The following is a 15,157-nucleotide window of genomic DNA, read 5'->3' as shown; positions in this document are numbered from 1 at the left end:
TTGGGGACCAACTGTTGCTTCAGTTTGTCAGGAAGTTCAACATAGTACTTTGATTCAAACAATTTGTCTGCTTTTATTTGTATACTGAACTTCTTTGGACGTGAAAACAACCATGTCTCCAATTTTTGGACTGTCTTTTGGTTTCTGGATCATAAATGTATATCCATGTTTCATCCATGTTGATAAGATGATCCAAAATTGCCACAAGATTGTGGTGAAATTGGACCAAAATGGACTGTGAAGCAGCCACTTGGCCATGCTTTTGGTCTCCATTGAGACATTTGGGAACACATTTGGTTGAGACTTTTCCCATGTCCAAAGTCTCATGAATAATATGACCCACACATTCTCGAGATATGCGTTGTGATCTCTGCTAACCTTCCAGTTATCCTCCAACAATCCAGGAACATGGAATGAAGAGCATTCATCGTTTCCAGAACTGTGGTTAGTGCATCTTCAGATTATCTGTAAATAGTAATAAAAATCTTGTTACATAACAGTTTTTGCATTATTCGTATTTAAAAGCCATTGATATGATGGCATTAAATGAAAGACCACAGTCATCAAATATTAACAAAGGAAAGCCTGAAATGGCAAGTGAAAAATCTCTAAGTTAAAAGTGTAAACTTACAACATTAATAAGGATTTAAATCAGCATGATTGCAGGATTAGAAACCAAAACGAAACTCACCAAACAACAGCTATATGTGGTGCAATGATAGGTTAGCGAACACAGCCATGAAAAACAGTAGTAAACAAATACTGCTCTAGGCAAAGTACGTGCTGAAGTGAATGGGTCGTGCAGTAGATTGGTTTGAGTAAGAAACTTATCAAAAGTACCAAGTGGCAGGCAAAATACATGCTGAAGCAAGTGGGTCATGCAATAGACTAGACCGGCTTATCAAAAGTGCAGAGTGGCAGTGCTGATTGTAAACAGTAACTGAAATTAAGTAAATGCTGTACAGAGCCAATTACAATGATGGTACAGAATAAAATATTCTTAAAAATTACAAATAGATGAACTAGTGGTGACATGGAAAGTAACTACTTCCGTGGAATGCTATACATCAAGATGAACCAAAATGTCAGTCTAAATGACTAGGGTGACAAGAAGGGGGGAGGGGGGATGAGAATGTGATGGGAAAGGATAAGAGATGGTAAACTTATGGGGGAGGGGGGGGAGGAGGAAAAAGTTAGAAAACACAAAGGTTTAAAAAACATTGGGGTAATGGGACAATTGAACACAAAGCTTCGGTGATAGGAGACAAAGGCAGAAAAAGTGAGCAGCAGACCCAACTGTCACAAAGAGAAGGGAGCTGTAGAGAATAACTCTTCTTTTGCCAAATGCCTTAGATCTACTGGCCACCGTGAACTGACTCTTGAGTCTCTCCAGATCCAGGGAAAGAATTAACCATTTTGCAACAGATTGAGAGAACCACATTTCGCAATGGGTCAAAAACTGAAACCTTAATGATCAATTGACCACAAAAAAAAAAAAAAACATATTTTCTATGACACCATGATTTCAAAATATAGGTAGTTTTATCTGTTCCCTTTTTGACTGTTGAGTCTGCTCTCACTTTTCCTGCCTTGGTCTCATACCAGCATGGTTTTGTGTTTGGTTTTCCCATTACTCCAGTGTTTTAAGACTTTTTGTTATTTACTTTTTCTCCCCCCCCCCCCCCCCCCCCTCCCCCGCCCCTCATAAATTTACCATTTCCTATCCTTTCCCCTCTCAATCCCCTTCTCTACTCTCCACTCCTCCTTCCCCCTATTCAACTATTTATTTAGACTGACATTTCAGTCCATCACAATACATGGCTGTTTACTGAAATAGTTACTTTTCATGCCACGACTAGTTCATCTACCTTTAATTTTTAAGAAATTTTATTCTGTTCCATCATTTTAATTGGCTCTGTTCAGCATTTACTATATTTCAATCCCTTTTTACAATTATCACTGCCACTCGTCACTTTTGATAAGTTTTGTTCTAAAGTCAATCTACTGCACGACATCGCTTCAGCATGTACTTTGCCTAGAGCAGTATTTGTTTACCATTGTGTTTCATGGCTGTGATCACTAACCTATCTTTGCACCGCATATTGCCATGGCTTGGTGAGTTTCTTTCTGGTTCCTAATCCTACACTAACGCAGATTTAAATTCTTATTAATGTTGTAAGTTTACACTCTTAACATAGGGGTTTTCACTGACCATTTCAGGCTTTCCAGTCTTTATATTTGACCACTGTGACCTTCGCTCTAATGCGTTGTCTCCTGCTCAAGGCAAGTGAATCATTTTACTTCTCATCTTTAAATTAGCTATTCCATTAATCAGTGTTAGATAGGTTCACGAATAAACTGTTGTGGAACAAAATTTATGTTACTAATTACAGATAATCTGAAGATGCATTAATCTCTCAAAATGAGTCATGAATAAAACACTTGCAACAGAGACTTTTTTCTGTTGTTGGAACACTGAACCATGTTGCTGCATTGGGCCAAAATGGAATGGAGTAATGCGTTCAGAATTACAGTGCCATCAGAAAACCTAACATTTTAATTTCTTTTCCCTTAACATCGATCCCTATATTATTTTATATCCAAAGGGATTGGGGGAACGGCTGCAACCCTGTCTAAATGATAAACAATCTTTCTTTCTATGTATTCGCAGCACATTACACTTTTCTACATTGAGATTGAATTGCCATTCCCTGCACCATGCGTCAGTTCGCTGCAGATCCTCCTGCATTTCAGTACAATTTTCCATTGTTACAACCTCTCGATACACCACAGCATCATCTGCAAAAAGCCTCAGTGAACTTCCGATGTCATCCACAAGGTCATTTATGTATATTGTGAATAGCAACGGTCCTATGACACTCCCCTGCGGCACACCTGAAATCACTCTTACGTCGGAAGACTTCTCTCCATTGAGAATGACATGCTGCGTTCTGTTGTCTAGGAACTCTTCAATCCAATCACACAATTGGCCTGATAGTCCATATGCTCTTACTTTGTTCATTAGAAGACTGCGGGGAACTGTATCGAACGCCTTGCGGAAGTCAAGAAACACGGCATGTACCTGTGAACCCGTGTCTATGGCCCTCTGAACCCGTGTCTATGGCCCTCTGAGTCTCGTTGACGAATAGCACGAGCTGGGTTTCACATGACCGTCTTTTTCGAAACCCATGCTGATTCCTACAGAGTAGATTTCTACTCTCCAGAAAGTCATTATACTTGAACATAATACGTGTTCCAAAATTCTACAACTGATCGACATTAGAGATATAGGTCTACAGTCCTGCACATCTGTTCAATGTCCCTTCTTGAAAACGGGGATGACCTCTGCCCTTTTCCAATCCTTTGGGATGCTACGCTCTTCTGGAGACCTAGGGTACACCGCTGCAAGAAGGGGGGCAAGTTCCTTCGCCTACTCTGTGTAAAATTGAACTGGAATCCCATCAGGTCCAGCGGCCTTTCCTCTTTTGAGCGATTTTAATTGTTTCTCTATCCCTCTGTTGTCTATTTCAATATCTACCATTTTGTCATCTGTGCGACAATCTATAGAAGGAACTACAGTGCAGTCTTCCTCTGTGAAACAGCTTTGGAAAAAGACATTTAGTATTTCGGCCTTTAGTCTGCCTCCTCTGTTTCAGTACCATTTTGGTCACAGAGTGTCTGGACATTTTGTTTTGATCCACCTACCGCTTTGACATAAGACCAAAATTTCTTAGGATTTTCTGCCAAGTCAGTACAGAGAACTTTACTTTCAAATTCATTGAACGCCTCTCGCATAGCCCTCCTCACACTACATTTCACTTTATGTAATTTTTGTTTGTCTGCAAGGCTTTGGCTATGTTTATGTTTGCTGTGAAGTTCCCTTTGCTTCCGCAGCAGTTTTCTAACTTGGTTGTTGTACCACAGTGGCTCTTTTCCATCTCTTATGATCTTGCTTGGCACATACTCATCTAAAGCATATTGTACAATGGTTTTGAACCTTGTCCACTGATCCTCAACACTATCTGTACTTGAGACAAAACTTTTGTGTTGAGCCATCAGGTACTCTGTAATCTGCTTTTTGTCACTTTTGCTAAACAGAAAAGTCTTCCTACCGTTTTTAATATTTCTATTTACAGCTGAAATCATCGATGCAGTAACCGCTTTATGATCGCTGATTCCCTGTTCTGCGTTAACTGTTTCAAATAGTTCGGGGCTCTTTGTCACCAGAAGGTCTAATATGTTGTCGCCATGAGTCGGTTCTCTGTTTAACTGCTCAAGGTAGTTTTCAGGTAAAGACATTTAAAAAATTTCACTGGATTCTTTGTCCCTGCCACCCGTTATGAACGTTTGAGTCTCCCAGTCTATATCCGGCAAATTAAAATCTCCACCCAGAACTATAATATGGTGGGGAAATCTACTCGAAATATTTTCCAAATTATCCTTCAGGTGTTCAGCCACAACAGCTGCTGAGCCAGGGGGCCTATAGAGACATCCAATTACCATGTCTGAGCCTGCTTTAACAGTGACCTTCACCCAAATTATTTCACATTTTGGATCTCCGTCAATTTCCTTCGATACTATTGCACTTCTTATCGCTATAAACACGCCTCCCCCTTCACTGTCCAGCCTGTCTCTACAGAATACATTCCAATCTGAGTTTAGGATTTCAGTACTGTTTACGTCTGGTTTCAGCCAACTTTCTGTCCCTAGTACTATATGGGCGTTGTGACTGTTTATTAATGAGAGCAGTTCTGGGACCTTTCTATAGACGCTCCTGCAGTTCACTATTAGCACATTAATATTGTTATTCCCTGTTGAATTTTGCCTACTCCTACCTTGCCGCGTCTCAGGAGGCGTCTTGTCGGGCCTAGGGAGGGAATTCTCTAACCTAAATAACCCCCATGTGCACTCCACACGTACTCCGTTACCCTTGTAGCTGCTTCTGGCGTATAGTGCACGCCTGACCTATTCAGGAGGACCCTACATTTCTCCACCCGATAGCTGAGGTCGAGAAATTTGCACCCCAGATCTCCGCAGAATCATCTGAGCCTCTGGTTTAAGCATTCCACTCGGCTCCAAACCAGAGGACCGCTATCGGTTCTGGGAACGATACTACAAATAGTTTTGCTCTGATTCCACCCTGCTAGCGAGGCTTTCCGCCTTCACCAATTCCGCCAACCGCCTGTACGAACTGAGGATGACCTCTGAACCCAGACGGCAGGAGTCATTGGTGCCGACATGAGCAACAATTTGCAGTCGGGTGCACCCAGTGATCTCTATCGCCGCCGGTAGGGCCTCCTCCACATCTCGGATGAGACCCCCCGGCAAGCAGACAGAGTGAACACTGGCCTTCTTCCCCGACCTTTCCGCTATTTCCCTAAGGGGCTCCATCACCCGCCTAATGTTGAGCTCCCAATAACTAATAAACCCCTCCCCCCGTGTGTCTGCTTGGACCTTGCTGAAGGAGCGGCCACATGTCCACTCACAGGCAGAGCGGGCGATGCCACACGGCCAGCCTCCACATTTACCCTCTGCCTCGTGCGCCGCGAACGCCGCTGAACTCGCCACTCGCCTTGGGGAGAGGGTGGCCCAACCGCTCCCGGTACCCGTGAAGATGTCTCAACAGCAGGGACATTGGGTGAAGCATGTAACACCTGGGGTGTACCATGCGACGCACCAGACTCCCCACTGCCACTACACTCCGAGGCAGCAGCCTGAAGATGGCTGACTGCGGCCATCAACATGTTCAGCTGTTCCATTTTTTAAAGCTACTCATTCATCATGTATAGTATTTGTTTCACCTATTTCAGTCAGTTGCTCGTAACTCACCCTTTGAAATTCTCAAAAACCCCTGACTGTTTCAACTTATCCAGGTCCCAGCTCCTTAATTTCTGTAATTTCTTCAGCTTTAATTTGCATTTGCTACCTAATAAATTATGGTCTAAGTCCACATCTGTTGCTGGAAATGATTTGGAGTTTCTGAATCACGGTACTACTATTACACTGTACAATCTATCTGAAACCTTTCAGTGTTTCCAGATCTCTTCTGTCTATACAGTCTTCTTTCATGACTCCTGAACCAAATGTTAGCAATGATGAGCTGGTGTTCAATGCAAAGTTTTACCAGCTGGCTTTTCCTTTTATTTCTTTGCCACAGTCCATGTTCGATTACTTTTTACCCTCTCTTTCTTACTATCAAATTCCTTTTCCCCACCACAATTAAATTTTTATCTCTTTTTAACAACTGAATAATTTCTTTTATCTTATCATACATGATTTTTACAATATCTTCATCTGTTGAGCGGGCTCGTAAGCAAAGAGATGTGTATTATCATAGTTGGTCATAGCTTCATGTCTCTCTTGGCTATGGTGATCCATTTACCATATTCAACAATAATTATCCAGATGGTGATGTTTCGCATTATTGTTTGAGTAAATCACCTCCTGTGTATTTTGGAAGACCAAGAGTTTTTTCATGCAGTATTATGAAGTTTCTCAAAGGATCCAATATTATGAGCCCCATTCAAAATTCAATATTTTGTAAATTTTATTGGTAATCTATGTATTTCAGTGCATGTTGGAGATAGCAATTGATTTGTTTCCGTAACCACTATAATGTATCTCATTTTAGCAAATGAACTAGTGATTTCTCCATTGAAGACCCATACACATAATCCTCATAGTTGTTATTAAACAGTCTTACATGCTAGTCTGTTGAGGAAAAATATTGGTCACCTCATTTACATTACAACAAAAAAAAAAAAGACCATTAATAATTACATAATTCTGAAAGTTTTTTTCTGCTTTTCACACAGGATTTTCACAGCTGTAATACTAGGTGTAAGTAGAATTACCAAAATATACTGTAGATGCCTTGAACAAAAAAACTGTGCTCAGTGATTAGAAAAAGCACATCACACTTGTCTGCAAACAGGGAAACAGAAGTGATCCACAAAACTACTGTCCAGTCTCATTTATGTCTGTCTATTGTAGAATCCAAAAGTTGTGAGTTCAAACATAATGAGATGTTTTGAACTGAATGGTCTCCTCCATACTGTCAATGTGGGTTCCAGAATCATAAATCATGTGAAACTCTACTTGCATTTTCCTCACATGATTTTCTGAATGACATGTATCATTGAAATTATAGAGATGCAGTATTTCTTGAATTCTGAGAGGTGTTCAGTTTGTTATCACACCAACAACTAATAATGAAATTTGTGACTGAATTTAGGATTTTTTGGTAGGGAGGATGAGGCATGTTATCTTGAACAGAGACTCATTGGCAAGAGTAGAACTATCTCGCGGTGAGTTCCAGGTAAGTGTTACAGGACCCATATTGCTCATGTTGAATACCAGAATGAAAATGTTCCTATCATAACACCAAAGATGGCAAATATGTCCTGGGCCGAGTTAGAGATGTGAAAGAGGGGAATTAGCTTTTGGACTTATCTGGCAGCCTCAGAGACATTTAAATCAAAACTCCTTGCATTTTCTCATGTTTTTACTCGTTAGTATTAGTAACATGTGCATTTATTGTAGGAAGTGTCCCCTGGTAGGAGTGCATGCATCCTAAATGTAATGACACGCATTTGCATGACATGACAAATGCCATGTTGGATGATATGATTGCATTTGTCACGTTTTATGACATGACATTATCTATCATGTTACTTTAGACAATCCATTATGTTACTTGACATGGGTACTAACTCTAAAACAATTAAAAAAGTGCAAATGTGTCAAGATGTTTTGATTTAAATGCCTTTGAAGCTAGTAGATAAGTCAAAAAGCTAGTACCCTTCTTTCTTTCCCTAACTCTGTGTAGGACATATTCACCTTTCTTATGCTGTGATAGGAGCATTTCTGATTCTGGCTCCCAACTTTTACTCAGCCATGATTTTGACGTTAGACATGTAAATGTTCAGTCAAATAATGTATCATTCTGTACAGGGCTGGGCATAGTTCTCGCCTGGTAAATGCATTTTAAGCCACTGGTGAATAAAATCTTTAACATATAAATAACAAAATGATAATCAACAGTAATAACCAATTTTTTTAAAATACATCCAAATGCAGCATTTAAAATGCAAGGCATTCGTTCAAAACCCAGTTTCATATGCAGGTGCATGATTTTTCACATGTAAAACCTGAAAAATGAAAGATTTTTGCAAACACTTCTTGTGATTACCATAAGAATATATTTTTTATTGTCATCTGTATCACTCTAAACCATCTCAGTATGTGTGATTTTATGTGCAAATTTGGACTGCTATATTGTGGCATTGGATAAATTTTTCACAAAACAATGGGATGACCATCAATTTCATATATTCATCTACTTTCTTACAAAATTTGAACACGATTTGTACAGGTTTGAAACATAGAAGTGGCACTTCTCCAAAAGTCCCAGAAAACATGTTTTTGCACTTAAAACCAAAACAAAGCAATATTTTTTCAACTGTTAAAACTTGGTATTGAATAAAAAAAATCATTTTGACTTATTCATTTGTCTACCTTTGTACAAACAAATTCATACTAGTTTAAAGTATAGAAGTCACGGGCTTCAATAACCTCCCAGAAAACAGTGTTTTTTTGCATGTAAAATCCAAATGAAGCAAGATCTTTTCAAACAGTTAAAATTTATGTTAGAGCAAGGACCAATACACCAGAAGACCAAATCTGAACCATAAATCTTGCTCTGGTCTGGAGTTATTTAAGGATGACTGTTTCTGCATGTAAAATCTGAACAAGGATGGTGGTTTTTGCACATAAATTCCAAACAGTGCACGTACAAATTATGCCATTAGTTGAACATTAATTTCAGCCCAATTAAAATCTTTTGCAAAAGGAATTAATTGATGTGCACAATTTTTCAGGGTGCCAGCTCTGGTTCATCATTCAAATATTGCTTAACGTACTGTGAAATAGCTGCAGTAAGACAAATATTCAAATAGCTGTAGAATTGGCCACTGGTCCAGGCTAAACCAAAAACTTTGTACCCCATGTTCGTAGCTTCCACACTGTAATAATTAACAACCTCTCAGCCAATATTCACATCAGATTCAGTATTTTTGGCAGTTGATGCAGTTATCTATAATGAAATACTGTCGACAGTACTAAATTCTAATGTACACAGTACACAATGTCTGCTTGCATTGCTTCAGACAGATGGTCAGCAGAATGTTTATGATTCTTGTTGCCATATTTTGCCTCTAAGGTTATATTTGACAACAGAGAATTTATGTTACAATACTGGTGCAACTCAGCAACCTGGTGATCATCTAAAGAATGAAACTGGCTGTGATACAGTAAATGTGTATTAATACAGCAGTGGTGGTTTCCATTAATCAATAATATTAATATTTTCAAACTCTCTTGTCCTTCCACTCACATATAGCAGTGCTGTGCTGTATTTAGTTGTTGTGGCATGTCAATATAGTTAGAAACTATCATTTATCCTTAATGTTTATTGTTACTGTACAGGGTGCTTTTATCTCTCTCTTTTGTGTGTGTGTGTGTGTGTGTGTGTGTGTGTGTGTGTGTGTTCCTTGTAAGTAATCTCTCACTGTACCTGTACCAAAATAATATTGATGAATAGATATTAAACAAGTAATATTTATCATATGAGTAGTGTTTATCTGCTTAATGATTAAAGTATTTTTAACTTACATTTATCTAATTGATCACAAAGTAGTGGTTGGTATAATTTTATTGCAGTCAGGCAGAAGTGAATGATATGATCCGGAAATCAACAAATCTCCTGCTCACACGGTCATTCAGTGGCTGCTTATCTTCACTCTTCCGGAAACCAAGTCTTGCCCTTCTCCAGGTGATTCAGATAATTATTGATACAGGCTATCTTGAAGAGGCAACTGTTTATTTGGAGGAATTTGTCTCTAATATTACAGGGTGAGTAATACTGCAATAACATTTTGTTTGTCTTCCTCCTAGCTGTAGACGTGAATAGTACATTTAATGAAATTGTAGATGCTTGCAGTTTTTTTAATCACTGATCTTCTAAACAGTTATCATTAATAAAATATTGACTGTTGTTATCAAATTAAATTGGAGAGTTTGGCTTAACAGTTAATTATTGTGATAAATCACGGAACTACAGAGTACAATTAAAGGGAGCAGGTTGAATTTTGTATGTACTGAAGATTCATTCTGAAACAGTCAGGTCTATCAAGCTCTGCTGTAGGAGAAATGAATAAGTTTGACAAAAAAAATAGCAAACAATGTTTTAGCACAATTGAAACATTATTTCTTAACACAATCCGTATTAACTATGACTTTTGCACTGTGGATTCAGATTTATTTATTACCTCAAAAGAAGAAAGTTGTTTCCACCCATGATGTTCTGCATGTCTTAAGGGGAACTGTTGGTCATATAGTACATTGTAGATCAACAAAGGGAAACAGCTGTTAGAATCTGCATTAATGTAGTACTGGAAAGTTCTGGATGGTTTGCGACGAATGAAAGTAACCTCTTACTGTGGAGACAAGGTGTTGAGTGCTACAAAGCTGTTCCTGTTGTTAAGCTTTTGGACAATGCCCTTTCTATTGCACAAAAAAAAAAAAAAAACACACACACACACACACACACACACACACACACACACACACACACACACACACTTGAAGAAATTATTTCTAGTTTTTGGAACTATTAATTTCTTCTCCAGGGAGGAAAAAATGAATAGATTGGAGAAGACATCTGGATGAGAGGGACTCACCTGTGGTGAGAACGAGGTTAAAACAAGACCTTCAACATAATCTACAAAGAATTTCTAATTGCTATAGATGCTCGATTGACAAGTCACTAGATTTTAGAGGAGAGACTGTTTGACATGGAAGGGATGAGGTTTTCCTAGATAAACAATGTGATTATCACACAGTGATGGAGCCTTTATATGGAGGGATGATAAGTCACAGTCTGTTTTAAGATTTCAGATGGTTGCTTTCCATCTGTTGTGATGTTTGAAAATGATCTAAGAAAGGAAGATAGAGGAAGGTTGGTGATAAGGAATTCTAGGGAGTTTAAGGGAGGAGCAGGGAAGGATAATGGAAGGATGGAGTTATAAACTGGTCGAAGCGAGGCTGAATGTTCACTTTCAGCAATTTTGGTCATAGAGACAAGAAATTTTTTCCACTATCATTAAACTGCTATAAGCTATTTGAGGTTGCTCACACTAAAGTTAACCTAGTAAAAATGACAACCAAGCCACTTCTGTGGCAAAAGCTGCTGCTAATACTTCCTCAACTATATTTAAAGAAAAATGCTGTTTGTTTCCTATTACTTGCTTAATATTTACATGAGCTCATTTGTTTCTTTGTAACAAGGATAATGGTATGTTTGCGGTGAGCATTGCTACATGTAACACTGCTGATTGAAATCTTCAGTCATTGAATCAGTCAGATAATTCTGTATAAAGCTTTTCACTCTTTTTAGTGGGACAAACTGATGATACAGTGGTCACCTTTGACATGCCAGTAAAGAAATTGTCAATAAATCAGCAAAGTGCAAAATATGTGCATTTCCTTTTGTATTTAAATGTGTAAGCTGACGTCTTGTTTTCTCTTTGTGCTGGAGTAGGACCCCATATGTCAGATAAATTCACTTGAAGATTGTGTATTCTAATATTTTTGTGTTGTTTTCCAATTATATTTTCAGTGAATGTATGGAAATTTGTTTGTGTGTTGATGAATTACTTGCAGTTGAAGGTTTATGAGTGCAATGCAGAAATGAGATTTGTAATAGTATCTTCATTCAGAAAAGTCTGTCCCCTTTAATCTTAGTATATATTTGTGTGCTTAAAGATATATTTTTTCGGATTTTTGGAAGCTTACAGTTTTCGTGCTTATTATATTTTACAGTAAATTGATGACTGTCATAATTGGCAGCAGTATCGGGTTGAGGAAATCATTTTCCCCTTAATTGCAATGTCGGTAGTTTCATGATTACCATAATATCCCCACCTTTCTGTGTTCATTGATTGGTTTGTTGTAATAGAAATATAAAAATAATTCACCATCACAACATAGTTACAACCTATACAAAATCAACAACTGTGACAAAATATTAAGTTTGTGCATAGAATAACTATAATTTCATGTTGCAGTTAGTTTTCCCCTTCAACATGAAATTCTACTATTTATGAATTTGTGATGTGAGTCATCTGTGAGCATAACTTCGATAAAGACAAAAATCCCAGGCACAAACTTCTGAATAGCTCAGGGAATTAATTATATCCCAAGTTTTTCTCTCACTATAAAACAAACTGCTTTCTTGGGCATTGCAGCTTCAGTTGTTAATGTAACAGGTCATGAAAACAAAACGAAATAAGCGAAATTAGTATCAGATTTGACCTCATAATTGTATTAAAATAACTTTGTGATTGATAGATGCCACTAGTGGGGAGCAGAGTTGCTGCCAGCTCGTACACGCCACATGCTCATGTGACTGGTGGCTGTACACACACAAAATAAACACACTCTCCAATTGTTACACGATTTAGCTCTCCTTCCCGTCCCTTACCCTCTCGCCCAAAACAGTGAGTATGTGAAGCCCAAGAAACAGCTGTGATTGGCTGACACTCAGCCCCTACTACTCACATACCTGGTACTTCAGTCACAAAGTTGTTTCAATTGAAGTACATTTGTTTACTGTTCAGAAACACATTGCACCAACCATAACGCAGCCTCATTATGAATACTGTTCCCAGGCACAGGATCAGTTTGTTGCTGTTCATAAGCATTTGTAAATTTCCCTGACTAGTGTGATGTAATTGGAAGCTGCTGCAAGAAGGTGTGCTGGGTAAACTGCTGGAAGTCACATACCTGAATTATCATCTTCCCGTGTGGCAACATCTCTTCTCTAGGAACATAGGACCTATCAATATCCAACAACTACCCTGTGAGTGGCAAGTCAGTGGCAGGTCTTAAGGGCTTCTGTAAAGAGGGACCAACATTTTTCAGAACTTCCGCGTACTTTGCATTAGATTCTAAGCCGCAGGCGGTTTTTTGGATTACAAAAACCGGAAAAAAAGTGCGGCTTAGATTCGAGTAAATATGGTATACTCATCCTCCTCAACAACAGACTTAAGGTACTGTCTCCTACTGAAACTGAAGCTGTGCAGTTCACTTCAGCTGCAGGAAGGACTTCTGTGTTATGGGGAGGCAAACACAGTTGGGTAAGGGTTTGTTAAGGTTGATAATTCCAACATTTGACAGGTAATTGTACACTGCAGGAAAATGGTAGGTAGGGTTAAGCAGGATCACCTTGTGCATGCCTGGAGGCCTCATTCAGTATGTTGGAGAGTCTGTTCCAGCAGTCATTGAGAGAGCAATGTGCAGCAAGCAGCAGATTGTGGCCCATAGTAACAAAGAATGCTTGTCATCTGGGCTCTGAGGTCATACTTGGGTCATTCCATTGACCAGATAAGAAAGTTGAGACTAGTCTTGTTGAAAAAATTTCAGTGAAACTCAAAATCCGCAGTATTATCCGCAGAACTGAATGTATCTGCGTGATTGTGAGTCAAGTGGCAGACTTGATACAGACTTCAACGGTTCTGTGACAATCTAGCCTGTGAGATTCGTGACTTTCCTCACAGGTTTGAGAACTTTAGTGTTTCCCTAAATGGATTATGGGCACACTACAAACCAGTAGCTGCTACCCAGGTATATCAGAAAAATCTCCATCCAGTCCAGTCCTGTTTAGTTGCCTCAAAGATGAGACTATCAAGATTGTAGTGATCAACTGCCATACCATTCACAACAATGTGGTGGGCTTACAGTGCTCCTAAGAAACATTGGAGTAATTACAATACTACGTTCAGAAAGCTGCCTAAAACCCAAAATTGACAGCAGTGAGATTTTTGGAGTAAACGTAAGTGTATACTGAAAAGATAATGTAATGGGAAATGAAGAGGTGCATTCATCATAGAATGCAAGACATTCAAATACACTGAGATAGAAAATAAAACTGCATGTATGATTGTGCAGAAATTAATAGCAAGAGTGGGAATAAACATGTAATTGGTTCCTTCTATCGACCACCAATTTCACCCCCAGATATAACAGAAATCTTTAAAAGAAAACTACAGCTCACTAGTATGTATGTTCTCCAATCATATTGTCATCAATGGAGGAGACTTTAATCATTCAAGAATCAATTTGGATAGTTATATCTTATAAGTGTTGGGTGTGACAAGACATCCTGCAGAAAAATGCTAGTAAATGCTAGTAAATGCTTGCTCAGAAAACTTACAACAGATAGTCCAAAATCTACTCAGGACAAAAATATGTTAGATTTAATGCTGAGGAGACCAACTATATTTGACTCTGAGGATGTCTGCATTGAAATTCTTATCAGTTACCATGAGGCAGTGGCAGAGCTATGGCTAAAACAAATAGCAGGATTGACCTATTCAGTAAAGCACTAATGTTGACTATTCATCTCCAGGTGATGCGATAAAAAGGATGTCCTTGTCACCAGGACAGCAAGCATTGTTGATAACCTGTCAGAAAACAAAGAAGCCTATCCACAACTTGCCCAGATGGAAATTCAACACTTCTGAACTTCAACTTAAATCCACTGCTTCGGATTACAGAAACAATATCTCAAATAAACTGTCTGGTCATCACTAATAATGCAAATCAGGAGTGGAACACACTTTAGAAGGTCCTGGCTGAATCATCTGAGGAAATAATTGGTTTTATAAAGAAGAAGAAGAAAACAAGAATGTTTTGATGTAAATAATGAAGAAATTATGCATCTGATCAGTGCCAAAAGGGAAGCCCATTTATTAGTTCTTTTCAAGCTCCATCTTCAGAGTGAAGAAATCAACATTTCATGGAACTTAAAGGAAAATGTCAGGCACAAATTATGGAAATCAAGACTAATAGGTGACAACAAAAAGCTAAAGAACTGGAAAGATTATGTGATGCTTGTGTGATGCAGAGATCAAGATGATATACAGCCCAACTCGATTCTCTTTAGGGACACTGAAGACTGCTGACTATTTCGTCACTTTAACTCATAATGGAAAAATCTGAGAGCATTAGAAGGAACTGTCCCTCAGCAACCCCAACAACTGTGCATGGCCCTTCCACCCACATACAGAGACTTTAACAAAGCACACAATCATATGAG

The 15,157-nt window shown here is 38.7% G+C and overlaps 1 protein-coding gene across 3 annotated transcripts in view; it reads left to right on the top strand.

Annotated features, from left to right (window-relative positions):
* LOC126464312 (exocyst complex component 6B) overlaps nt 1–15,157 on the top strand; it is a 159,254-nt gene that overhangs the window by 122,110 nt on the left and 21,987 nt on the right. For all 3 annotated transcript variants that reach the window (XM_050096227.1, XM_050096225.1, XM_050096226.1), the window contains exon 12: nt 9,721–9,912. In XM_050096227.1, coding sequence (XP_049952184.1) covers nt 9,721–9,912 — 192 coding nt within the window. The remainder of the gene's footprint in view (nt 1–9,720; nt 9,913–15,157) is intronic.

The sequence above is a fragment of the Schistocerca serialis genome, chromosome 1 (assembly GCF_023864345.2).
Source record: "Schistocerca serialis cubense isolate TAMUIC-IGC-003099 chromosome 1, iqSchSeri2.2, whole genome shotgun sequence".
Lineage (NCBI taxonomy): Eukaryota > Metazoa > Arthropoda > Insecta > Orthoptera > Acrididae > Schistocerca > Schistocerca serialis.
The sequence above is the reverse complement of the archived record's forward strand: the minus strand, read 5'-3'. Positions and strand labels throughout refer to the sequence as shown.